Below are 27687 nucleotides of genomic sequence, written 5' to 3'. Positions count from 1 at the left end.
TGGTGTCTAGCTACCTAGTTTAGAATGAGTGCCCAACATTCAGGCAGGTGAACTTAGCAGGGATATTCCGACCTTAAATCTGTGCTCAGAAGGTCAAACTGGGTTATTTATTTCTGTCTCATATATAGGCAAAAAAGATGTTTCTTCAAGCCAGATTCCATTTGCAGTAATGCTGTGTGTGTTAGCATCAAGAAAGCATGTGAAGGCAGCCCTCAGAGATTGGATTTCTAGGACTTTGCGTACTCTTAAAAATAAAAGTATTTTTCTCCACCCTTTTATGGTTTAGTGGGTGATACTTCAAAGAAATTTGGATGACTGAAGAAGAACCTATATGCCTCTTCACTTTCCGATACCTCAAAGCCATATATACCTTGCAAAGTAAAGGGTACCTCCCTTTTTATGCTCGTTATTCTTTTTCCCACATATCCTGCGTTTACATCCATTGTATTTATTTTCCTGACCTCTGTTTCATCCCATACCAATTCTCACTATAGGGGTCTGTTCCATGGGGTTTTTCTCCCTTTTTCTGTCATCCCATCTTCTTTGCAGATACTGCCGTGCTGATTTTGTACCCTTAATGTGCAGGGAAACTTCAGACATGCCAGCAGCAATAACCCTGTGTCCAGAGAAGAACTGATGATAATCCTGTCTAGACTAGATGGCTTACACATCAGAGGCCTTTACTTCACGGAGACTCAGCGATTAACCCTTGGTGAGGTTGGGCTGGAAGAAGCCACCAGCACGGGAACCGGCAGCATTGCACACAGCGTAGAGACATGCTCCTGCCCTCCGGAGTACGCCGGTGATTCATGTCAGGTAGGAAGCGTTTGCCTCCATACGGTACCATTGTCTTCTGTCTCGCCTACAGCTATACATACTGGTTTAGTTAGAGGAACAGGCTAGTTATTAAAGTAATTAAACGTGCTTCTTGTAAGCGTGTGCGCTTTTGATGGCTCAAATACTTTCACTGTCTAAGAAGCACTGAAGGGTTATTCAACTCATGGTTGCTTTTCTGGAACTGTGAATGTCATTTTACATGTGTAAGGCACCTCAATGAGGGATTCGTCTGTGATGTCTGCAAGAGGCTCAATAATCTCGGTCAATACTTACTTCAATGGAGAGAAGGTCAGAGCTGACTTGATAAAAGTCTGTGAGACCCTACACATGGACAAGTTTCCTTATTCTATCAGGGAAATGCATGACAAGGTCCAAGAAAAGTAATCTGAGCCTAGATAATTCTAGATACTTTCCTATTTTGATAGGGTGACTAACATTTTTCCTATTTTTATAGGGAAATATTTGAAAGCTGAAGTTAAAATATTTGAAAAAATATTTTGAAATATTCTTATGAAGGATGATGTAAACATGCAAAGTAATGCTGTTAGCTGAAGAATGGTGCAATCCTAGCTGCAGTTGTATATCCTGTCCCTGATGCTGTTCCTGTAGCTGTAATTCTTTGGATTGTCACTGCTCAGCTTAGAGCTTGACTGTTCCCATGTGTAAGCACCCAAGGCAGCACAATAAAGTACTGGAGAGATAAGCTTTGTGTACAAAGTTCACAAAATATGAGGAATTATTCTCTCAGAAAATGGTTGAGGGTTACCATAAAGCAGCAATTGCTATACTAACCTTGCCAAGGTTTTTGAAATGAGAATGAAAGAATAATATCTAGACCAGAGCAGCTGCAGAGACTGAACAAAACGACGTTTATGGCTGCCTTATGTCTCATGTGTGCATCCACTGCTCAGGGCAGCCCTTCATCATCTGTCGAATACCATTTTGGAAATATTTCTAGAAATGTAATTTTTCACGCATTTGATGCTCCGTGCCATACGCAAATTGATGAGCACTGACTGACATTCCTACGGCCATCCCACTGCTTTCAACATACTGCCTTGATCAACTAAGCTGTTGAGGTTTTTTTTTATATAACCTGGTGGAAATTCGTAAGCCAAAGGAAGTGATCAAGACACTCACCTGGGTAGTTCATAAGCCCGGTGTGTTTATGCAGCATTACTCAGGCAGTGATTTACTGCTCTAATCACCTAGCTCTGTCTGGCTGCCTTAGGTGGGGAGGAGGTGATGCCTGCCACACCCTGACTTAGGTATATATCGAGCTACAGGAACCGCGGGGTTACTTGTTAACCTCAGGAACGGCAATGTGTGCTGTACAACTTGACTCATGTATAAAGTTTAAAGGTGGGGCCCATCACGGCACAGAGCCTCATTAATCTGAGTCAGAAGCTGGAGAAGAAGGGAGAGTGTAAGAGAACGGGCGAGCGCCAAAAGGATAGCAGCGTGCGTTCGCAGAGGAGCTAAAGTAAAACGATGGCCCAAGTGCAGAGGCCGAGGAATGCAGGATGGCTGGTTATCACGTTAGTAGCCCTGGGGCGTTGTTTAGCACAAGATATGCAACAGAGGCTATTGTATCCTCACCTTCAGGAGAGGAGTCAGCAGCAACCAGTTCAAAGGGATTTTTACCCGAGACAGGTAATTTGTTCATTTTCCCTTTTTCCTTTGCTTCCTGCTCTCTCTTTGCTTTCAAATGAACTAATTTGATAACAACTTCTACATTAGTTAATATAAAAGTAATAAGAAGGCTAATCTTATGCCTTGAAATACTTTACTAACAAAAGCGTGTGCGAGAAGTTTCTTTTAAATTGCTGCTTTCTTGAAAACAATCAGCCTGAACTCCTGAGCACTTGAAAGTGCCTAGAGCTTTATCTTTGTGTGGAATCAATTTCTCAGTATCACGAATACTGCTTCAAAAACAAAGTGCCCATATACTCCAAATGTGTTGTTTTAAAGACAGCATAAATAGAAAAACAAAAAGCTGCATAGATTTTTTTTCCCAAATGCATTTGGATGTATTTTTTAAACGAATGATTAATTTTGCTCCAAAAAGAGACTTTCAGTAAATAAAATTTATATGCATTAGAACCTATATTTTACTTACTCATGCTGTTCAATGTATTTCTGGCCTTAGTTTCTTCAGAAGCTGTATATATTGGCTCCATGTTATTTAGGGAACATATTCACCCTTTTAAAAGTATATCTGAAAAATTTCAAGTGCCTATTCTAAATTCAGTCCTTGCTCCCACTAAATTCAGTGTTAAAAGCTGTTGATGTATTCTGATGTATTCTGCATACTTTTTTTTTCCCATTTATCCCACATGCAAAGAAGGCAAAGGTGCCACTAGCAACTGTTGTTTAAACAGCAATAACTCAATATTCCTTTTGGGATCTGGTTTGGGAGAGGTGAATTTTTCTTTCCTCTGGTAGTTACATGGTTGATAAATTCACTGGTTAATCCTGTCCCTCCATAAATACTTATACCTCAAACCACTGGAACATCATTTGAGACACTGTCCGGCAAACTCTTTGCTCTTCAGATTAGTCCCGTCAGTCAGTACAACTGCTATGAGAAAAGATTTATGGCTTTAAAGTTCAGCTGTCACTTGTTTTCTGAATGTCGTTGAGGCCAGCCTCTAACGGTGAGGCGGAGGTGAGATACAGGTACCGCGCAGAAGTGCATTGCCTGAGGCAGGAACCTGGGAGGTGTTGCCTTCATGGGGAGCACAGCCTTCTCCCCTCTCCCATACAGCCTCTGATCTTGCACCTCACCAGCTTAGTTACTAGTGAACAGGAGCGAGGGACTAGATGGGATAGACTTACGTCCGGTCATTTTTGGTGTGGTTGGTGTGCCAGGAGGATGCTGAGCAGAGAAGATGGGCATGAATATTTGAATTGTTCTGTATATGGGAAGGCTCCGTGCCCAGGAAGAATTCCTTGTACTTCCCCTACCCTTGTGCTTTGCCTTCCCATGCCAAGCAAGAACCTGGTTTTAACATGTTAGTTACTACCTTCCTGGTGTAGGCTAACAAACTTCGTGCCTCTTGCTTCATTCATAATCTTCCTCTGGTTCCGCTCCCTATTTAAACTTGACTTTGATCTGACAGGCTGTGCTTCTGCTCCTGTGCCCTCAATAGCCGAACATTCTTCTCATGCTTCCCAGATCTCCGGGACAAGCCTGTACTTAGGTATTAGACCGCTGCGTGTTTTGTAAGATCACCTCACTCTAAGTGTGGCTTCATGCAGCTCCAGGTAGTCTTGTTGTGGAAGTCATGATGAATTCATGGAAAAGATATCTCATTAGAAATATTTCCAAGGAATACACCATTGTTAAATTAGTATCAAGATTTCATATAACCACTAGGTAATATGGGAGATTTTCATATGTTCTTCTTTGAGAAGACTGTAGTATGAATCTATATTCAAATCTTTTTCTGTGGTTTAAAAGTCATATTCTACACCTTTGTACGTAGCCATAGGAAATATGTTTTGCTTGGAGGTTAGAGTCAAAATGATGAAATCCCCACTACCACAAAACATGGAGCACAGGGTTCAGATGCTTAGGCTGAAACTTCTTCAGCTCCATTCTTCAGTGTCATTTGCTGCATTAAAATACTTATTATATAAACAATAATATGGGCTTGGAAGAGCTTGCCAGGAAATGTACACCTCCACTACTAAATGGCAAAAAATTTTAAAATGCCCTTTCAATAACCTGTAAAACTTTCTTTCCACCAACACTCACTATTTTTTTTTTCTCTCTGCTTACTGTCTAGGAATGTGGCCTTGGATTTTATCGTGAGAATAAAGGATTATTTACTGGACGCTGTGTCCCATGCAACTGCAATGGAAATTCAAATAGGTGTCAAGATGGTACTGGAAAATGTATTGTAAGTAAATACTAACATTCAATAAATTAATTGGGGAAAAAAAGGAGAAAAAAAACATTTACCTTACTGCAGTATGGACTATACAGTATTGTTGAATTCAAAGCAAATAAAAATAATCCTTGCCTGCCTCATTCCCTGTATCTTGTACTGTTAATGAGTGTAAGTTGCATACACTTAGATGTACATTTAACGTTAACTGTGAGTGATTAGAATATCCCCTATAATTTTTGTTAGCTCATGGTACAAAAAGTCACCACATTAGTATGTATGTAAGTGTTTGCAGTCGTTCATAATAAATACGGGTCTTATCCTGGCACATGCAGTTCTTATTTTTATACATACATACTAGGGTTTGCCAATGCCAACAAATAGCGCATTAATGCATAGCAGAGACTTTGCAGAATCTCTTGTTTAATCAGCATCAGTAAATCTCCACTAATCTTAATTTACAGGTGGATGGATTAAAAAATACTGGAATGAATAAGATAAGATAAAGGGGATAAAAGTTAGATTAATCAGAAAATTTTGGCTGTTACAGAAGATACAGTGGGGCAGATTTTGCTCCCTGGCACACCGCGTTAAACCCAGAGCGGTCTCATGGGAGTGGATCAGCCCTTGTAGCAACGCAAGTGTGACATCTGGCCGGCTGTGCTTCTCTGGTTTATATCTGTGACGCTCCGTTGAACAATTTGTTCTGAAAAATTCCCACTTGAAAACTTTTCACTAATTTTTCTTTACTGTGTAAACAAGAACCTTGCCAACATCTTTCATGGTCTGTTTTCTCTGTTATTTCTTCCTTGTTCGTGCTGCATCCATTCTGCCTGCGGTGCATTCCTACACGTTATGTCATTCCCCCTGATTTCGTCTCAACCAACCCTCTTGCTTTAATGGAAAATATAAACCAATTCGGCACAGTCTGGGGGATGACTTACAGGCTGCTGCCTTGCAGAGGCAGGGCAGGCCGTGACAGGAAAGTGCTGCTGCAGAGCTAAAAAGATGAGGAAGTTTTACTTCAGATGAAAATTATAAAGGAAAAAAAAAGCAAATTTGACTTTTATCCCATGAAGTATGTGATTTAGGTTTCTCTTTGTCCCCTCCTTCTCACTGTGGCAGCAGTGCAACCATCCCCAGCTCAGGCAATACCTGTCCCACTGCGTGCTGGTGGCAGGGGAGGGGTGTAGTGCTGCACTGCTGAAAGTGAAGGAGGACGAGGTGCAGGAGGAGGTGGAGAAGACAGAACAACTGTTTCTCATTTGTAGGGGAAAGCTGGCCCTCTGCCACAAATGGGGCATTGTGTCCTCGTGGTCCCTGCCTTTCCTCCTGAAAGGCATGTTCCCTCAGCAGCAGCATGGTGCTGAGACTTGCTCATCCCGTGACATGTTCGTTCACGTCACGTAACCCCATGTACATAGGTATTTCTGTTGTGGCCCTGAGACACTCTCCTCTGGCTTCCTTGTACCATCTGGGTGCGTATGGAGTCAGCCAAAAGTTTTCTTTTCAGAGTTTTCAATACTTGATGGTTTGGAAATGCTGTGACTCCAGGGGTGTCTGGCCCTGTGAAACCTGAAGGAAGACCCATGAGGGAGTTGCTGCTCTGGCTTCATTCTACCATGCTTTGGGAACAGTGGGTTATGTTCTCCAGTCCTTAGGCACCATGTAGCTAGAGGAACAGCAATGGCACATTCAGAAGGGCTTATATGTGAAATATCTTAAACTTTCTTCGGCCATATATGGAATTCCTTTAATTTCTATAGCGAGAGTAAGCAAAACAAAAGCCAGGAGATTAACTTGGGGAGAAGTTGCTCCAAGATGAAACCAGCACAATTATTTTTAAATACCTCTCTTTTACTCTTTTTGCAGTTTGACTTATTTTTCAGGATTATCAAAATTTACAGTAATTGTTCAGAAACCTTCTGAATTTTCCATGAGAGTTTTGCAGGAATATATGCACCAGATTTTGTAGAAGCTGCATTTTAAAATGGTTCCTTTTACAAACATAGTGTCTTCATATTTCTTTAGCTTCCCCTAGCTAAATGGCCCACATGTGAACTGGAGCTTTTCCTGTTCTTTCCCAGAACCTTCCACAAGCGAGCCACAAATTTAATTCTTTAACCAAAACGAAAACAAACTAGGGGTTACTACGTGCAGAGGCTGAGGGAAGGGCTATTGATGTGGTTGAGGGAATCTGGGTGTGAAGAAATGTGGAAAAGAATGGCGTGTAAGAGGAGATGTGAGAGACAGAACTGTTTCTCATTTGTCGGGAAAAATGCTCCTCTGCTGCAAAACATGGTAGCAGGGCCTTCAACCATAGCCCTAAGCCGTTGAAGTCCACGAAATGGGAGTGCAGTCTGCTCAGTGACTGCTTCCAGCCAATTTCCCACTTTCTTTTTTGATCTCTCACTTTATTAGTACAACCCTCAGCTCTGTGGGACACTGGATCAGTCTGTTGCACATTGAAGAAAACAGTTTTAGAACTTGGGAGCTTTAATGTCTCTTGAGTGTTTGTCACATGGAATTTTTATGGCTGCTCAAAAATGTATTTGAAAAATCTCTATTTTGAATGGCATCACTTTAGGTAACGCAAAAACAACTTGTTTGTCTTCTCCCCATATGGTATAAATGTAGAATCATAGTATCATTTCGGTTGGAAAAGACCTTTGAGATCATCAAGTCCAACCAAATGTGTGTGACAATTAGACAGCACCAGGAATAACAATGTTTCTAAAATAAGATACAATTTCCAACAATCTTATCACAGAAAAAGTGGCTCAGTTGTATCAGTTTCAATTGTTTTCCTAGCTTTTGCTTTTCATTATTTATTCCAGCTACCCCAGATAAATACAAATTATATATACCCTGGAGAAAGTGCCTGAAATTCAATTCTGATCTGAATCCACTGAGAGAAATACTTTTTATATTAATTTCATGGGATTTTTAAAAGAATGTACTTGGGCTCAATTAATTGCATACTTTTAAATGATGTCTGCTTTCTAATTAGTGTTAAAATGCAAAATCTGAAGTTCCATTTTAATTGAAATATCAAGACATAGAGAGTGCATTAGTGGAACATTCCTTAAAAAAACATGCATCTGATTGAATTTCCTTAAAAATATGCATAATGCTGCTTATTTATCTGTTGCTTTTCCATAATAATGAGCAAATTGTGCTTTCTACAATTAGAGAATGACTGGAATCAATCTATCCTGGTCGTGAAGGCAATTTGGCAGTAAATGTTTGATTATGTGGAAGGGAAAGAATGTATCCTCTGAGTAGATTGGCTATAAATTTTAAAAAAATTATAATAAAGCCATATTGAGTAGTAAAGCACTGTTAACTCTCTTGTTTGTCTCCTTTTTAAGAACTGTCAGTATAATACTGCTGGGGAGAAATGCGAGCGCTGTAAAGATGGTTATTTTGGAGATGCCACTCAAGGTTCTTGTCGGGTGTGTCCTTGCCCTTACACAAACAGGTACAGTAAAAGGTGATGAGTTCTCCAGCAGAGGGTAAAGGGGAGGGGAAAAAGAAAGAAAAGGAAAAAACACAAAAACCCTGCTACCATGGGAGGATAATGATCTTTTTCTGTATTCTCCTATCACCCAACATGGTGGGGCGTCAGACCCATTGGAGGCATGCTAGACTAGCAGTAACCTGGTGCTCTATCTCATGGCATTGCCTTTTTCAGTAAGTTGAGTATTCCAATTCTCATTCAGCTCCTGAACCACAAAGGCACACTGCTCATCGCCTGGCGGAGCCCCAGGCAGTTGTAATGGGTTTAAGTACAAAACCACCAGTAACTCTTTCATAGTGACAAATACAGGACGGAGGTCTTTTCCCTTATTGGGCATATCCAGAATCTTTCTTGCTTACTGAAAGGCAAGACGTAAGTTATTATTTGTCTCGTGTTTAACACCATTATGCCAGCTAGGAGTCAGTGACCACGGTGGAACACGCTTTTTATATGAATTCAGAAAATTTGGTAAGATGCAAAACAAATATCAAAATATTAAAGCTCTTAAGCACGTGTCTACATTTCTGAAAGAGTATGGTTGCTCTTCAAGTGGAAGCTCTGTTTGAAGTACAAACATACCGATCTAGAAAAAATTAAATATCCTTGGATCTAATAAGGTTGCCAGGCTTTTAAAATTGGGCAGTAAATTGCATTATAAATGCATGGTGTGTTTAGCTACATTATTATAATTGGTCAGTTCTCAAATGTGAAATGTGTTAAATAAAAACAAACTTAAAAAAAAACAAAACAAGCTATAAATTGCTAAAGGCACCACATAGTATTTGCCAGGTGCATAGGCAAACACCAAGTAGCCTTAAGTAAGAGATTTACACTAGCAGACAATAGACAGGTTTTTCATTTATCAGAGAACTCTCTGATAGATCTCTTTTTGACAGCATTGGGCTCTTCTGCAGGTGCTTGCCTGAGGCTGACTGAACATATTTTTAGTCACCTTTTGCTCTAAGAGTGCTGAAATACCTAAGGAGACCATAAACCTGTGCAGTTTCATAGCTGCACGTTAGGGTGGTAAATACCATTCCTGACATCAGAAATGCACCCCACCTGGCATTACTGGAGTTGACAATTTTCCACCTAGTCAAATTATATGTAACTCTTAGTGCAGACATCTGTCGGTACACAGGCTTGCTTTAGCCAACTGTTCATAGATGAAAAAAGGGAAATAGCAAACATGGCCTATCCCTGCTTCACTTCCTGCCTTCTCCTTCCCAAACATGGGCCAAAAAATGGCTTTCCTCCCAGAGAAATTTGAATCTAGATGAGTCTGCTAGAAAGAGCAGACAAAAATGTTCATTGTGTTAAACAGATATACTCTAGAGCTCCCCAAAATGGTGCACAACTCTATTCTGCCTTGGTTAAAAAAACCCACCCAAACAATATTAGCTACATAAGAATATTGTCTAATGTTTCCATCCATTAAAAAGGAAAAAAAAAAAGCTAAGAAGGAGAAAATGTTGTCTGGCACAGGCTATTGATTCTTGCCTAGTAAGATAAAATAGCTACCTAGGCTTGTTTTATTTCACAACATCACTATTAAGGTTTATTTCAGGCATTCCTTTGGGTAGTAAACAATTATACTCAGTCCAGAGGGTCAGGAAATTACTGTTTTTAGTCTAAGGAAAGAATTTAAAGAAAAACATGAAACTTCAAAGAATTAATCACAGCAATTTATCTAGAGGCAATTAAATTAGCTGAAAAGTAATTTGGTGGTATAAAACCTTTTTAATCTGAAAGTCATTTATCTGAGCTTAGCCTCTAGAGTGTAAAACCTACTTGATGTGCTTACAATAATATTTTTTGCTTCTTCTCAAAGATTTGCAACTGGCTGTGTGGCAAATGGTGAAGAAATTCAGTGTCTCTGCAAAGAAGGCTATACTGGAGTTCGTTGTGAGCGGTAAGTGACTTGTTTCTCAAGACCAAGGTTTTTGAGAGGCACCATAAAAGGAGGTATGGTCTATATTGGGTAATATATGGATGTATGCATATGCATAGTATGCACACACTTAAGGACTATCTATTTATAGAAAGAGCTGTTATAGTGTGGTGCTATAACATAATTCTAGACATCAAACCAACACACCCTGAAGAAATGTAAAGAATTCTCCACAACCTATTTAGTGACTATGCAGTTTTTACCAAAACCAGAAATGTCAGCCTCTTTGTCTAAGTGCCCTGTGCCTTGCCTTATCCTGCACTCTTTCTCATAATAATGACTCCCACTTACTTTGTCCCTTTTCAAGTTAAAAACATTTGCCCATTTCCTGCAATGTACCTGATGGTGCTTCAGTGTTTGTAGTTATCCAACAGCAACCACATTAACACCATACCCTTCATCCCAAATCATTCTGATGTGCTCCACAGGTGGAGCGTACAAACACAACGCTGAAGCCATCTCCTTTGCTGGAAGATTGCAGCAGTTTGGCAAAACACAAGAGGATCAGCATGGCAGTTTCAGGCAGGCAGAGGAGGCAATTTCCCTGAGTTTCACATCTGGGGTCAATTTAAACATAATGGAGTGGTGTTATCTGGTTTGGAAACTTGAGGCCAATAAGTCATGCTGTCTCACCTGAAGACAGTACCTCCAGTAGCACATTGTCATGTGCTTCAAGACTGTTACCTTTGACATCTAAGCTGTAGAGCTCTTCCAGATCTAGCCATACCTCAGCCGCTCATCATGGCCCTTTAATCACACATTAAGACCCCTGTAGATCTTACAACAGAGTGACTTCTAGGATTATTAGCTATCCAATCTGGAAAATATATTTTACCTATAAAATATTTAGGGATCACTCAGACTGCTCTGCTGGCAGATGGCAAGAGGAAGTATCACCCAGCAGAAGGGTGATAATGTCATTCAGTGCCACTGCAGTTTGAAATCTCAGCATGTACTTGCAGTATGATCCTCCTTAATATGTGTTTTCTTGGTGGGATCACAGGGCCAGAACAGTGTGGTCTGCTGGGTTAAGCCTTGTCAAATTCTCTATGTATGTATGTATCTGTGTGCATTGTATTTTTTCAGATTAAGCAAATTATTCCTATAATAGCATTGTGGGAGTTCTTTTATTTTTAGAAAAAAATTTCTGCAGTACTTGGAAAGATATTTTTAGCATAGTGCAGAGGATACTGTAAACCAAAAATACATCCTTTTTGTCTAAGTCAAGACATAAAATCAAAAGTTTTTGAAAGTTTCTTCAGGAGACTAGCTGTTGGTTTTTTTGTCAAGAGAAAGTATATTTCACAAAAGTAGCTTCAAATATTTAATAAAAATTATTTGTATCTCTTTATCTAGCTGTGCTCCAGGATATTTTGGAAATCCACAAAAATATGGAGGCTATTGTCAGAAATGTAATTGCAATAATAATGGACAGCTGGCTGGCTGTGACCACCTGACTGGAGGTACGTGAGGGCCTATGAACATGGAAGGGACTGTTGTTTTTTCTCTGGGAAGCAGAGAAGGAGGCTACTTAGATCAGTTAAACTGAAGTAAAAATGTAGACTTATACAAAATGCAGATCATTTTTAACATAAAGTGAGGTTTTGTAAAACATAACACCATGGTAATACAAGGGCTGTCCTGAGTAATCAAGTTCACCCTTGTAGACCATTTTATCCTGTATTTCCCTTTGTAAATACTATCAATTTTATTTTGTTTTTCTGTTTCATGGATATGTTTTAAAATGCATTATGGTTAGTCTTCTGACATGGTTAAGTCATATCTTGCCAGTCAGAGTTACGGGCTTATGAAACTGAGAAGGCTCAATATGCCTTTTAAAAATGTATTTGGGACAGATCAGTGACATCTTCAGAGTCTGCATCAGGCACTGCCGTCTTAGGTATCCAAGCTAACTGTTTACAGCGGAAGTTAGGACCTGACTCAGGAGGCTGTTCTACAAATCCTGCTATACACCGTTCTGCCATCTAAGATATCCCTGATTTTCCCAGTACCAGTCGCACGTGTACTGTCCTACTAGTAAGCTCTGATAAGAATATTATGCCACTGGCATATGTTTGCTTTATCTATTATAATTCTGACATGAAGTGCCTGAACCTGTGTTCCTCAGACGGTCTTTACCTCAATTCACTTCAGTCCCTTGGGACAGCCATTTCTATTCAGAAACAGATAGGCCACTGCTCCTGAAAAGGATCTTGATTCCCCCATATTTTCATTCCCCCCAAAAATTACACTTTTCTTTCCCTGTAGGCAGCTTTTTCTCCTCAGATGTTAGTAAAGTGACAAACTAATAACTCCTAATATTTCCATGCTCTTCATTTCTCTGCACTGCTCTTCGTACTGCACTCAAATGACTGCCAAGGACCACCTGATCTTTCCTAGGTCACAGAAATTAGAAAACCAGCAAGTGATGTGAACTGCTGTTGGCAGCTGATGCAACTTTTCAATAGCTAGTTCTCATTTCATATTTCATCATTGAAGTAATACATCTTTATTATATTTATACCTTGTGTGAACAGATCCAAGCAGTGTTTGATGTTTTGTCATTCCTTTCTTTTTGAAGCAAGAGTTTGCTAAGACAAACTAATCCGTAGGGCAAAATTCAACAAGCCAGTTTGTTTTCAGTTTGTCTACAGCTATATATTCTGATCAGCCGTCTCTTTCTCCACATTAGGAATAAAACACTCTGTGATCATCAGCACAGCATGTTCTAGCAGGTTTCTTGTGCGTGATGTTCGGCACTTGGCCAGACTTTTTCATTTCACCATTTTTTGGCTGATGTTGTTTGTGCACAAGTGGTAATAATAGTTATATTTAATTGGTACTTCACAGCGACAGCTGAAATGTGTCTGGTGTTAGCTGAATTACACAACAGCAGAACTGCACGGGTATTTGAATTTCGGAATAATTTCCTTTGTTCTCTTACAAATATATTCTTTGTGACTTGTCTCCTTTTGGCAGCAGCGCTCACTACCAATACCATTTAACTTCCTGATGACTTAATGTGCAAGTGCCAAAGGAAATGGCACAGCTTCACAGTTTGTTCCGGGCTGTTTCATGCTGCTGTTAAAGTTCAGGTCCAATTCTATCACTGTGACCTCTCACAGTCGCAAGCTGTTGTTGACTCATGACAGCAGCAGCCTATAGCCTGAGTGCATCCTTTTCCTTTGGAGTAAAAGACATGCATGTTACTTTTAATTTTCAAGAGGACATGAGAGTTTGACAGTAGGACCAAGTCTGCAAAAGGGACCTGGGCATCAAGATGGGGAGATTCCTGTCCTATATGATGGCATTTTGAGGAGCCAGTTCTTCTCCTGCTTTCTAGAAATTAGAATCTCAGGATGTTACAATCCTGTGTGCACCTGGAGAGTGTTAAGCTTCTTATAACAGGGTTTGTAAAGCAAACAAACAAAACAGCATGCTGGACAGGCGTTCACGTGTGCTAGCTTGTTGGAAAGTCTGAGGGCAATGTTTGTTAGGTACCACCTGTATCTGTGGTCTAAGCTCCATGCCTTGGGTTACATACAGTGCCTCCTTCCATGCATACACTGTGGATTTCTCTCAAGCTTGATTAATTCCTTAATCTTGCAAGCTGTGGCAGTTATGAAGGAAGGCCATAAACATTTCTCAGTTCCTTGTGGGTAAGACATCCTTTGGGGAATCAGAATCTGTGGTTTGAATGTGGATGCTAAAGTAGATAAAGGGGTTTGAACCTATGTCCTTGGTAAAATGCTTTAACGATAGTCTTGGCTCTGATCCCAGTGGTGTTATTCTAGGCAAATTCTAGCAATACATTCAACACACTTGATGTGAGAGAACCTTCTGCTGCTACCCAAGTAAGCATATACTGGGGAGGGTTACAATCAGTTTCCTGTGAGGGATGAAAAAGGTGTTGATCTCAGCAAGGCATAAGTGGGAGCTGAATGTTTTGGCAAACTCAAGCCTTCTGGGCATTTCAGCTCATTCACAAGGGGTATGGATTTATGAAATTACAGCACTGTGTTTTAATGGCTGCCAATCATGAAAAGTGAGGGCAAAAATGCAATAGTAGTATTTTCATAAGAAAATTTTGGTTACTGATGACAGTCTTGTGATTTCAGAATGTTTCAACAATGAACCGAAAGATGTGGATCCCAATGAAGATTGTGACTGTAAGTAATAAAATAGAACTGCACTTAGATTGCCTTCTGCTGGCTTGGGATACATGCTGATGACTCTTTTAAGCGTGGCAGAGTTTAAGAACAGGTGTTCTGTAATTAACCTTTTAAAGGCAGACGTTCAACCAACACTTGGGAAAATTGCAGAAGAGGTGGTCAGCCAGCCAGATGTAAATGGGGCCTCCTCCTTATTTCTGACTTTGGTCACTCTTCTTAATACTGTAGGCTTTGTTGTTGCCTTTGTTCTTCAGGCAGCACCAGATGACAAGCATCAAAGTGCTTCCATTGCATCTCATTTATTAAGGTACTCCGTGAAATGTTCTCTGCACCAAATATCAATCCTATGTATTGTTTTGCTTTGCTCACGCTCCCTCCAGCTTGCGATAGCTGTGTAATGACACTGCTGAAGGATTTGAGCACAATAGGTGACGAGCTTCAGCTCATTAAGTCTCAGCTGCAAAACATCCATGCGAGTACCCACACACTGGAGCAGATGAGGCGTCTGGAAACACGCATCAAGGACTTAAAGGTAGGCACACATAAGCAGGAAAGTGGATTTCAGATTAAGCAGGTAAGAGGACCTAGGAATTTATGCCATCTTTTTGTCAGCTTGCAAGGAAACATGCATCAACTTTTGATTTCACATACCAGATGCTGACAGCACTGGGCTTCACCTGTTAGAAGACAACTATTGTTTCCATGTCATCGTCTGAAAGAGAATCAGTATCTCTGCTTTTTGTGAGGCCTGCTGACCTTGAAAGCTCTATCTATGAGGTTTCCCTATAGCTCTGTCTTTTTCCAGTACTTAATGTCTCTGCATTATAGAAAAACCCCAACATTCCAATTGCCAATACCAAAATTCATCCTAAAAATTTTTTCTTTGGTTGGAATAGCGGTTGCTATATTCACAGATAAAAAAGCCCGGGTTTTGGGCAGCAATTGGTCAGCCTTCATGTCAGTAACACTGCTTTTATTTGCCTTGCATAAAGATCTAACCCTCTAAATTTTTGCTTTTTTATCTCCTGTGTATGGGTGATTTATTGGATTTTTTTTTTTTCTTTCTTTCCAGGTCTTACTGAACAATTACCGTTCCGTTGTTCATAATCAGGGTTCAAAGGTAGATGAGTTGGAGACAGAATTCATTAACCTAAATCATGATGTAAATGCTCTCCAGGAAAAGGTGACTTACCAAATCGATTTAAAAATACACATCTCTTGACTATATATTAGCATGCTGTATCCAGGTATTTTCAATCTAATTAGTTTTTTCCCTTGCTAGGCTGAAATGAACTACAAAGCAGCTGAGATATTATTTAATAATTTTGGCCAAACTCATCAGAAAGGAAAGGATTTGGTTTCACGTATTCAAATAGTTGTCAACAATATACAAGGTAAAAATAGTTTCTAACTCCATAACATGTTTTGGTTTATGGAATCTTTCCAGTTTATTTACAATAGTCTTAATTAAGCATGAGAGGTTTTCTTAGAAAACAACTTCATAAATCAGAATTTAGACATAGCTGTAGAATTCACTCTTCCTATTAGAAATCTAACATATAATGTTAGTTTAGGAGCCTACTTTCCCTGTGTAGTAAATAGGGATAGAGAAGCTTTACCACAGGGACATGTAGAGCAACAAATTGTCTGGTCTGACTTTAGTCTGACTTTAGTCTGGGTTGCTCTCAGAGGCTCTTTTAAGTTAGGAGCTTAAAATTATTGCCGTGAACTTGGTCATTTTGGAGAAATTTCAGGCCCATCTTACTAGCTCTCTTTGTGTGAAATGGGATACTGTTCAGCTTAGTACAATTCATGCAAAATGGATCTGATTCATTAAGGAATTCAGGAATAGGCATGTCTTTTTCAGAAAAGAGAAAGCACATCCTCTCTTTGAAAATACTTTTTTTCAGTGCTCTTGGAACAAATAGCTGGTACAAATGCAGAAGGTAACAACTTGCCCTTGGGAGATGCTGCCAAAGAACTGGCTGAAGCTCAACGCATGATGATGGAGATGCGAAACCGCAACTTTGGCCAACTTCAAGCGGAGGCAGAAAAGGAGAGAACAGAAGCTCAGCTGCGTAAGGGCTTGTTTTCTCTTAGCTTCTTACTCTCTAGAAAGATCAATCTGAAATCTGAAGCATTATTGATTGTTTGGGATGGAGTGCTGGGAGGGGCATTTTGCAATGCATCCCCAGGATCTTAGTCGTTAGTCAACAGGAAAGTGGTAGTTCTGGAGGGGATTTAAAAGCATTTTTAGTTTGTTATGGAAGAAACTGAGTTGAGCTGGGGAAGAAACCCAGTAGATCCTTCTTTAACAACTAGATGAATCGCAGTAAAATAAAGACATAGCCGATCATAATATACAGCACTTCAATGTGTTATAATGTATAGGCTACGGCACATGCAGCTATTTTAGAGGAATTATATGTGTAATTTAACAACTGATTTTAAGAAACTTTGGACGTTGATACCTACCACCTCTGAGTAACTCTTCTGTATTCTATCCTGTAGGCAGTGAAATGGGCACTTTAAGAGTGTGATTCATTTGACCTCTTTTATGTTTCCACTTTCTTTGAGATTAAATGTGCCCATATCTCACCATTGATTGCAGAGGAAGCTTTGATGACTAGTGCAAACGTAGATGTCTACATTGTAGCTTAAATTGTTGATGAAATTGTGTTAGTTCCATATAAAAAAGAAAACGATTCAGCCTTTGCAGATCATCTCCATCCTTACTTAATTTAGAAATAACCAAATAAATGTTTATCTGTGCTCTGTATCTGCAGCAGCAAACTTGTGAGCAGAGCTGATCCAGTGAGATGCTGAATGGCATCTCTGCTATAGTAATACTGAAATTAGCGCTGCAAAGGATGCTCAGTATTTCACACAACCACAGCTTTCTAATCCTAAATGTCAAACCCTTTTGAAGGAAGTTTGTTCTGTTCCCTTTTTTTCTGAACAAAACTTTTTTTTCTGGTCTTGATACTGCAGTATTGGCACGTATTAAGAATGAACTACAAAAGTACCACCAAGAAAATAACGGGCTTATTAAAATTGTGAGGGATTCACTGAATGAATATGAATCCAAAATCAGTGACCTTCGTGAAGCTCTGAATGAGGCAACGGAACAAATCAAGCAGGCTGAAAACTTAAACAGAGATAATGGAGTTCTGCTGAAAGACATAAAGGTAATGTCGGAGTTCAGGAGAAGAAAGTTAAACCTCAGGAGACAAGAAGTGCTTTTGATTGCTTTTGACCTTGCAAAGCCAAATACCACTAATTCTTTAGACTTTCTTCAAGGTCTCTTTCCACCTTTTGATATATGTATGGGTATGGACAGGTAGAAATGTAGTCTACTCCCACTTGTAGCCTCTCTGTGTGTCCAGGACAGCATGACCATGCTCTCTGCTGAGAGCAGGGAAGGAGAGTATCTGCCTAGCCCTTCTCTTCAGCTGCCACTAGCCTTTTTGTTTCCTAGTCTAGATCAAATCCCTAATGCTGATGTACTTTTCGCAGTAAGTTCCTTGAAGTATTTGGCTTTAACAGCCATGAAAGATGGGAGCAATAATGTGTACAATACTGTTAAATTATGTGGGATTACAGATCTGCTGAGTTCTACAGAACTGCTTCTGAGGTCTCATCAGAAAGGTGACAAGAAACAGCTGTCATTCCTGAGTAGTGCTTGATTTTTAGAGGTGGTGAAATAGTTCAAGAAATAAGGGTGTGCTGCAGGACCTTAATATTCTTTTAAATTAATTGTATTTTCTCTGAAATATATCAGTGTTTTAGCACACTTATGTCCATCCAGTTTGCTAACACTGCTTAAGCAAAAGAATTTCTACATTCAACTGTCCCTTTCAATATTTAATTGTTTCTTTATGAGCACAGACTGCACAGTATGTGTGCCGCATAAGTATGTACAGTTGTGTTAAAAGATGGTTGCATCTGTACAAGTCATAAATCTCCTGATACTCTTCTCTGGTAGAGAGAGGTTTGATATATTAGGATGATCAAAACCCAGCTGAAGAGAGCTAATGCATCCCTACCTGCAACAGCATGTGTCTGGCTGTGTGTGGGGTGTGTCATTACCCTAGAGCTACACTGTGGGTTGTCACAGGGCTGCTCCAGACCAAGGAGCTTCATTCCCCTCAGAGCTTTCAAGAGGATAAGGTGGGAAGGTTTCACACCCCCTTTCTGGTGAGGTCCCCAGATGAAGGGATAGTGTAATCATTTTATTTCTGCCTTGGAGAGAACAAAAGAGATCAGGGTAGTCACCAGGGAGCTGTTCTTAAAGTTTCCAGGTTTGAGAGATCAGGCACTTAGGTGGTCTGTCCTGACAGTTCACCTCAGCTGACCCGTACTACTTTTACTTTGAGTGCTAACAGCTGAACTACTGTATCCTGCTGCCCAGCTGTATGCTGTACTACTGCAGACTCCCAAGTTTTCTCCCTCTTCTAATCAGAAGGATAGCATTAGTCCTTAAACACTATAGGCATCTGATTAACACAGCAATAGTACCTTTGGTAAATCCTACTGCAAGATAGATTAGGTAGATACGTTTTTCCCTGCTTCTCATTTTTAACCCAATCACCTGTTGTTCAACCTTTTGTTTTTCCTCAGAAACGGATTGAGGAGACAAATGTACAACAGAACGGTATCTTGGATATTCTGAGCTCTGCCCGGTCTTCCCTGACGCAAGCTAACAGTGCACTGGGATTATTGCAGAAGAGCAAAGAGGTATAATTAACCTTCTTAAGTTAAGTCTAAAAACCCAAATATCTTGCTGTCACCGTAATAGGTAGCACAGCTCAGTGACTAGGACACGAGGCTTATCTGAGCCTCCCCAAAAGGGAAGGATCTCAGCCCATCCTGGGTGCAAGTGAAGCCTGCCTGCGCAGATTTCTGTAAGAGAAGCTTATGGAAGGTTGTGATGCGTCTGAGGAAGACACTGAGATGCAGATATCTGAATTTGGGAAAATATCTGTGAGAAATATTGTAAATGATTGTGTTATTCTTGTATTTCTTTCTAGGAAATTGCTTTTAGCCACTGTCAGAGACACAATACTGGGCTAAAAAGGTCTTTGATCTGCCCAGTTTTTACATAATGGGTCTAGAAGTGTAATGTAATGACTAGCAGTTGTTTCCAGTAACCTGCAGAGTAAGTTGGAAGTGCTTTTCCCCTTGGTCTCCTCAGGTGCAAGAGTATATGTAGCACTGAAGGAGACAAGGACAAAATCAAACATGTATGAATGCAAGTAAAATTTTATCTTTATAAACCCATAGGAATATGAAAGCCTGGCCGCTCAACTGGATGGAGCAAGGAAGGATATGAATGAAAAGCTGACAAATCACTCCTTATCAGCAAGCAAAGAACCACTGGTGGTGAGGGCTGAGGAACATGCCAAATCTTTGCAAGACTTGGCAAAACAACTGGAAGAGTATGTTACCATTCCTGTAAATGAGCAATTTTTGTACAAAACACCCACGGTTGCAATGCTCTGTCTCTAACTTCCCTTGTTTTTATGATCATTTGCAAAGTTAGAAAGAAATCTGGTTTCTTTTTCTTTCTTCATGATGTAACAATGTTTTATTTTCCTTTTCCCCCGCAAACCAGGTCTTCCTGTATTTTTCCTGATTTTTTTTTCCCCCCAGAAGTGGGGACTCCCATAATACGGCTTTATATTACTGCACTAACACTTCATTAACTTCTTACTAATGAGAGAAAATCCTCATGGACAGAGTGGGAGATGTTTAGAATATCTTTTTTGTAGTGTTATTTCCCATACTCGTACTCAGGGATATCTTTATGATCTCAATTAATTGGGGCAAATAATTGGAAGAAATGCTATCTTGGCAGAGTCTTCAGACACACCTGTTTAGCATTAGTGAGGAAAAGACTTCCTATCGTTTTCTTACCCTTCAAGGAATGTTCTAGATAGGCAAAAATATGAGAAACTTGATAAGAATCAAGTGTTTCTCTCTCCATTACTTGTACTTTACCTTGGAATTATGAGTGAGGTACATCAAAACAAAATGAAAAAAGTAAAACCCTAATTCTTTTTTCCTGTGCAAATTGTTTGCATTTTGTCATTACATCAACTACAAACTCTCAAAAAGTTAATTCCAAAATACCTAACCTAGCTCGAAAATTCTCGTTGAAAAAAATTCATTATTTTTTGGTTAGTTTCCAGTGTGGTGTTTTTCAATTAAGAAGACACTGTTCTCACAAATACAAGGCAAGTAATACTGAGCAGTTGCATAGCTCACAGTGAGCGGGTACAAGAGATTTTGTCTGTTGTTTCTGATTCCAGAGCTGCTGCGCTGGTTCTTGGGGAAAAGCACAAGAGGTCTTGTAATTGCTCCATCTTGTGCTCCACCTACCACTCCTGAAGGATGCCGGAGCAGCCAGACATTATTCTGGAAGCTGCAGTTCTCTGAACTGAAGTGTATTTGGGGGGCTGTGATGGAGGTGGCTTATTGATCTTGTGCCTTGGTGAATTCTCCCTATCTTAATCATTGTGCTTTTCCAAACACCTGAAGCTTATCCCATCTTCTGAAGAATCTTTTCATATTGGTCTGCCTCTAAGTTTGATATTTTTGCAGAATGGAATTACAGATCTAACTGAAAAACATTTTCTGTATTGGCGTTAATTAGAAAATACCAAGTTCACGTGGATTCAGAATATTTCTCAAAGTCCACAGTCTTTGCTGCATTTTTCGCTCTTTTCCCACAGAATAAAGAATAGTGCCAGGAAGGATGAGTTGGTAGGCTGTGCTGTGGAAGCTTCTACTGCCTATGACAATATTATTAATGCTATCAAAGCGGCAGAGGAAGCAGCCAACAAAGCTGGGAATGCAGCTGACTCAGCTTTATTGGTAAGTACCCGTAAGTGGCCAAATGATAGTAAACTTGTTACAACTAGGTTTTTTAGCTATCAGAGAGGCACCAAAATCAGAGACCTGTGTGTCTTGGCATGCTTTCTTTGTCTGTGACCATTATATGAAGAAACTGCTATTCTGCATGTTCATGAATTAGTCTTGCTTCAGCATTAAACACACTAGTTACTGCCTTTCTGATGATGCTGTCCATATGAATACTAACTGTTCCTTTCAGTGCAAAATAAAGAGATCTGCATAACGCAAGCCCAGTAATCGCTGAAGGTGATTTCAGGTATCCTCTTTTACTTTGCACTAGTAATACCCGAAGCTCTTCAGCAGAGGAGTAGTATCTAACAGCCATGTGCTAGTAATTTCTTCCTAATGCCCAAAAATCTGTGAGGGGTTTGCTAAGGACCAAGGTTGTATTATGCTTAAATTAATCTTGATAATTGTTGTTAAAGGTGGTGTTCTTCACATGAAATCTCTGCCCTTGTATAGTTGTTTTTTCTAAACTGGATTGGGCTATCTCTTTCACTCTTTAAATTTTAGTATAATTACTAAAGCAATCTTACAGTACCATGCTTCTATTACCAGACTGTGAAGAGAGAAGACCTATCAGGAAAAGCTGCAAGGTTAAAAACTGAGAGCAGTACACTCCTGGATCAAGCACAGGACACTGAAAGGACGTTGCAAGGTACCGAGAAAGAAAGTGATAGTAGAAATGTTGGCACAGCATGAGAAGCTTTCATTGAATCATACATTCTCACAGTTCAGCAAAGCTCTCCAGCACAGATTTAACAAGAATAGGCTAGTTCTATTACAATGTGACACCTTGTGATGGCTATTTCCAATGGCAAAAAGGCGAGAAAGTGGATTTTCTACCTCTACTAGGCTATACGCCTTTGCAATACTCCTGTCCAGCAATTCCATTGCCTTGTACTTGTTTTGCAGTCCATTCAATGCTCAGTGGCAATAAGAGCTGTGTAAGAGTGCAGGCTGGTGTTACAACACCACCTGTCCAACAGAAAGGTGGTATTTTTGTTTAAAATTCATACAGGGCATTCACTGTTTTGCAGCTATTGGTCCAACCCTTGAAGACATAAAGCAAAGACTTGATGTCGCTGATGGAAAGAAGAATACACTGCAAATTGATCTGGTCACTCTTCAAAATAACGTCAATGGGATAAACAGAGGTCAGTTACTTACTGATCACTTCTGGTTTGCCTCTTTCATCTATTACTGTAGGAATCTGCACATGCATTTATTTGTGTTTGTTTCAGGTGACATTGACGGCATCATCACCAGTGCAAAGGACATGGTAAAAAGTGCCAAGGATGTCACAACTAATGTATTGGATGAACTGCTCCCAATTCAAGTAGATGTGGAAAAAATGAAGAGTACCTACGGAAGCACACAGAGTGCTGGCTTCAGTAAAGCACTGATGGAGGCAAACAATTCAGGTATTGCAGATGCTACCTGAGATCGCCAAGTCACTGTTAGGTGAACGTGGTCAGTTTTGCAGCAGAAATTTTAGTCATTCAGAAGTTAGGCGCCTAGCCTAAGCTAGTATTCTGAGTTTCTTTTCTTGCCAGTGGAAAGGGACAGGTACTGCAGAAGGTGATTCAGGCCATCCCGTGGTATATGTTAAAAGCTGATACCGTGACTGATCTCTGCAGACTTGGAGGCCAGTGACTAGCAGGGTACCCCAGGGTTCAGCACTGGGTCCGATCCTGTTTAACATCTTCATTAATGATCTGGATGATGGGGCAGAGTCTACTCTCAGCGAGTTTGCTGATGACACAAAATTGGGAGGAGTGGCTAATACACCAGAGGTTCATACTGCCACACAGAGAGACCTCAACAGGCTGCAGAAATGGGCTGACAGGAACCTCATGAAGTTCATTAAGAAGTCGTCCTGCACTTGAGGAGAAACAACCCCATGCACCAGTATATGCTGGGGGCCACCCAGCTGGAAAGCAGCTTTGCAGAAAAGGACTTGAGGATCCTGGTGGGCACCAAGTTGAACATGAGCCAGCAATGTGCCCTTGTGGCAAAGGCTGAAACACCGGAGGTTCCCTCTGAACATCAGGAAACACTTTTTTACTGTGAGGGTGACTGAGCACCGGCACAGGTTGCCCAGAGAGGTTGTGGAGTCTCCGTCCGTGGAGATATTCAAAAGCCATCTAGACTTTAGGTAGCCATGCTTGAGCCCAGGGGTTGGACAAGATGACCTCCAGAGGCCCCTTCCAACCTCAGCCACTCTGTGATTCTGTGATTTTCTACTACACTGACTAGAGAAGGGACCTAGACAGCTTAAGCTAGATGTTAGCTGAAATTAAATGAAATAGATTGCATAGAGACTGCATTGAATACAAAATAAGGGACAATCACAATCCCCAACAGCATCTGTTTTCATATTCTCAGCAACTTTGATAAAGTCAAGTGAGAGAAAAATTTTAAATAAGACAAATGCAAGAGCTATCCCTGCATGTTATTGCAGACTCGTAAGTCATCCCTGCAGTTACAAGAGTGGCTTAGAAGTCATATTTAGAAAAATAATAGGTCTGGATTTCTTTTTATTTGCCTTCTGCATCGTAGGGTTGCAGTCTGCTAATACTTTCAGGCTTTTTTTTGTAGTCACAGAAGATGAAAAATTGTTTCCTGTTTTAATGAAAGTTGAAATTCTCATAGCATCTCCTTTTCTCATGAAATAAACCTGCCCAGATACTGTAAGGCTCACTACTGAATTGTGATGACTAGCAGCCCTGACACAAGAATATAAGACATGCCCTACTTGGTCAGGCTAGCATTCTACCTACCCCAGTATTCACTTGCTGACAGTGGCAGCAGGAGGTGCTACTCAGAGAATGCACATAAGCCTGACCCTTGCCTGCTGTCCATTATCCTCATCCTCCCCTAGCATCCACAGTTACTGGATAGTAATGTTAGAGACCACATCCATGTCTGTTCTATTTAATATTTTTTTCTGGACCTGAATTTACCTAATACGTTTTTGGAAGTGTTGATTCTGCCTGCTTAGAATCATAGAATCATTAAGGTTGGAAAAGACCTTTAAGATCACCAAGTCCAACCATCAACCCAACACCACCATGCCCACTAAACCATGTCCTGAAGTGCCACATCCACTGATGATGACTCCACCACCTCCCTGGGCAGCCTGTTCCAATGTTTGACCACTCTCTCAGTAAAGAAATTTTTCCTAATTTCTAGTCTAAACCACCCCTGGTGCAACTTGAGGCCATTTCCTGTCATCCTTGTTACTTGGGAGAAGAGACCAACATCCACCTCACCACAACCCCCTTTCAGGTAGTTGCAGAGAGCGATAAGGTCTCCCCTCAGCCTCCTTTTCTCCAGGCTAAACAACCCCAGTTCCCTCAGCCACTCCTCATAAGACTTGTGTTTTAGACCCTTCACCAGCTTCATTACCCTTCTCTGGACACGCTCCAGCACCTCAACGTCCGTCTTGTAGTGAGGGGCCCAAAACTGAACACAGGATTTGAGGTGCGGCCTCACCAGTGTGGAGTACAGGGGCACAATCACTTTCCTACTGCTGCTGGCCACACTATTGCTGATACAGGCCAGGATGCTGTTGGCCTTCTTGGCCACCTGGGCACACTGCTGGCTCATATTCAGCCGGCTGTCAACCAGCTCCTCCAGGTCCTTTTCCGCTGGGCAGCTTTCCAGCCACTCCTCCCCAAGCCTGTAGCGTTGCATGGGGTTGTTGTGACCCAAGTGCAGGACCCGGCACTTGGCCTTGTTAAACCTTATACAATTGACCTCAGCCCATTGATCCAGCCTCATCCAGCTTCCACAAATACCTTTGGCCACAGATTCCAGGAGTACAATAACTTCTGTATAAACAGATAGTTTCAGTGGGCGCTTCCTAATATTGTAGGATTGATGAAAACAGTTCTGTCATCAGACTACTCACTGCTTTTCTGGTAATTGTGTAATGATGTCATATTTTTGCATCTGTTTTCCTCCTTTCTATCATCAATGATCTTTTTTTCTTTCATTGCAGTAAAAAAATTGACAAACAAACTTCCAGATCTGTTCAGCAAGATTGAGAGTATCAACCAACAGCTGATGCCAGTAAGCAACATCTCTGAGAACATAAATCGCATAAGAGAGCTGATTCAGCAGGCCAGAGATGCTGCAAATAAGGTCTGTCCTGAACATTGCAATCATGCTTGACCTCAGTGGTTTGGACACAGCAGTACTTTTTTTCCTCCTCCTCTTTCTAAATTATTTTGTTAAAGTGTGTGTGAAAGACCAGACATAAATTTAATTCAACAGCACCACTCAGCACTTAAAGTAACTGTGATGATGAAAAGCATAATAATTTGTACATAAAAATGAGTGGATGCAGCACCATCCTGCTCAATCCTCCTCCCATAGAGTTTTTTTCAAGGGTATCTCTGCAGTACTTATTTATACAATAGCCTCTCTTCTTCTAAGGTACATTGTGTTGGCTTTGGCAGCAGGGGTAGAGTCAGCTCTGCAGCCTAGAGGCAGGGCTCTCCACCCATGCATGGCCACTTGAATGCTGGCACTGCGAAAAAAGCTGTGTAGCCCTGTGCTCTCATGTCTCCAGCTGCCCCACCACATTAGGAGTCAGATACTGGCATCTTCTTATTAGAATGCCCTTTCTCCGTTTAAGCAACTGTTATAGTTGCTCAAGGGATAGCGTGGTCTGAGGTCCCTGAGAAGCATCCCGGAGGTCATCACAAATAACCCGCAGTTACAATGAATAAAAGGAATCTGTGACCGTGGTGTAAATAGCTGTAACAGGACATGTCTCTATTCAAATCAGAGATGCGTTATAATTTCCAACAGATAGTCAAGTCCTGCTAAGTGAAGCATCAGGATGTGTGTGTAGACATCTAAATTATTCATAGGCTTGCTCTTTAGAGCTGCAGGGCACATCCTTCCCTGTCCGTGTATTGAAGGTAATGGTCACTTGACAGAGGTACGGTAAGAGTTGATTAATTGATGTCTGGAGTAAAAATGTGCTGTGTTAAGTGATAAGTATTGATAATACAGAATACTGTATTATCCAGTCTGTTTCCTAATTATATTGTTTGGTAGGATCAGAGTCCAAATCAGTAGCAATTGATGGCTGTAACATGACCAGGATATGTATTGCACTTAAACACAACAGTGAGGTAAGTAGGAGTAGTAGCAATAGATGATTATAACATGCTGAATTTTGTTTTTCTTAACAGGTTGCTATTCCTATGAGGTTCAATGGCAGCTCTGGTGTAGAGGTTCGACCTCCGAGCAACCTTGAAGATCTGAAAGGCTATACTTCACTTTCTTTCTTTCTCCAAAGACCTCAGACAAAATTAGACATGCCTCAGAGGGCATCAAATAACTTTGTACTGTACCTGGGTAACAAAGAGGTAGGTATATTTTGAGACTTAAGCTGATTTTTAGAACAGACAACATGCTTTGAGAAACGGATGGGAGATGATTTATTTTAACTGAAGTTTATAGCTACTCTTGGCCCATTTCTTTATAATTGCCATTATGTGGTGGCAGAAGTGTTCTGTGAAGAATAGTTCATTCCTCCACCAGCAAAGCAACTTGTTGGGTGACTGACTGCTTTGCCCTTTGATGCTTTGCTGTTTTGCTCCTTTGAAAGTTACTTCTCAGTCATGGATACCATCGTACAGTCTTTCAGAAGTGTCAGATTCTGTAGCAGTCAGCACAAGCTCAGCCCAACTCCCGCCTCAGAGTTTTGACTCTTTTCACAATATAAGACACTGTGAATTTCTCTGTTGGTTAAAAAAAAAGTGATAATTTCAGTTTTAAAATGCAGTCCCTCAGCTCTTAATTTCTTTCTCTTCTGAATATGCAGAATAGTACGGACCTGCTTGTGCATTCAGGCTTGCTCAAGCACCATCAAACATTTAAAAAATTTCCTGCATGCGGTTCCTAGCTATGTAATTTTAAGTCTTGTTATCTGACAGCAGCTGTTTCTGTAGTGAGTCTTGTGCATACACAGAAAGCTGTTTAAAGTTAGTTGTTCTATGCTGGATTTCACCTTTTTATCCCCTGAATATCTGGCCAGGGTATCTGTTGACAGCATTTTAATTGTTACTTGTGAAATATGGTATATTGGAGAAATAAAATGTGAATTGTTTGGGAAAATGACTGCTTCCAGTCACCTCAGTAGGAGCCATTGTCCTTGACTGAGTGTTATTCCAAACATCTTTTTTATTTCACAGATGTTGAGTCTTAATTTTTAGTAAAGGTGTCAGTCACGTTTTCATGGCTTTAGCTGGGAGATGTTACAAATGTGAAAATTACTTTAGCTACTATTGTTATAAAAATAAAAAGCCACACATGACTCTTCAATTAATTTATAACTACATTCACTGAATCAGTGCAACACATTAATTGAATCAGTGC

General features: G+C 40.5%; 1 protein-coding gene across 1 annotated transcript in view; it reads left to right on the top strand.

The window, feature by feature from the left end:
- The window catches only part of LAMA3 (laminin, alpha 3), a gene marked incomplete at its 5' end in the record, with an annotated part of 87356 nt that overhangs the window by 45625 nt on the left and 14044 nt on the right, over window positions 1–27687 (top strand). Inside the window, 19 exons of the mRNA XM_010282284.1 lie at window positions 586–816; window positions 4629–4742; window positions 8102–8211; window positions 10082–10162; window positions 11558–11664; window positions 14320–14370; window positions 14754–14905; window positions 15446–15556; window positions 15656–15767; window positions 16284–16451; window positions 17365–17561; window positions 18994–19110; window positions 19657–19811; window positions 21108–21249; window positions 21847–21946; window positions 22329–22445; window positions 22533–22712; window positions 25295–25437; window positions 26499–26675. Coding sequence (XP_010280586.1) covers window positions 586–816; window positions 4629–4742; window positions 8102–8211; window positions 10082–10162; window positions 11558–11664; window positions 14320–14370; window positions 14754–14905; window positions 15446–15556; window positions 15656–15767; window positions 16284–16451; window positions 17365–17561; window positions 18994–19110; window positions 19657–19811; window positions 21108–21249; window positions 21847–21946; window positions 22329–22445; window positions 22533–22712; window positions 25295–25437; window positions 26499–26675 — 2565 coding nt within the window. The remainder of the gene's footprint in view (window positions 1–585; window positions 817–4628; window positions 4743–8101; window positions 8212–10081; window positions 10163–11557; window positions 11665–14319; window positions 14371–14753; window positions 14906–15445; window positions 15557–15655; window positions 15768–16283; window positions 16452–17364; window positions 17562–18993; window positions 19111–19656; window positions 19812–21107; window positions 21250–21846; window positions 21947–22328; window positions 22446–22532; window positions 22713–25294; window positions 25438–26498; window positions 26676–27687) is intronic.

The sequence above is a fragment of the Phaethon lepturus genome, unplaced genomic scaffold (genome assembly GCF_000687285.1).
Source record: "Phaethon lepturus isolate BGI_N335 unplaced genomic scaffold, ASM68728v1 scaffold5262, whole genome shotgun sequence".
Classification (NCBI taxonomy): domain Eukaryota; kingdom Metazoa; phylum Chordata; class Aves; order Phaethontiformes; family Phaethontidae; genus Phaethon; species Phaethon lepturus.
The sequence above is the reverse complement of the archived record's forward strand: the minus strand, read 5'-3'. Positions and strand labels throughout refer to the sequence as shown.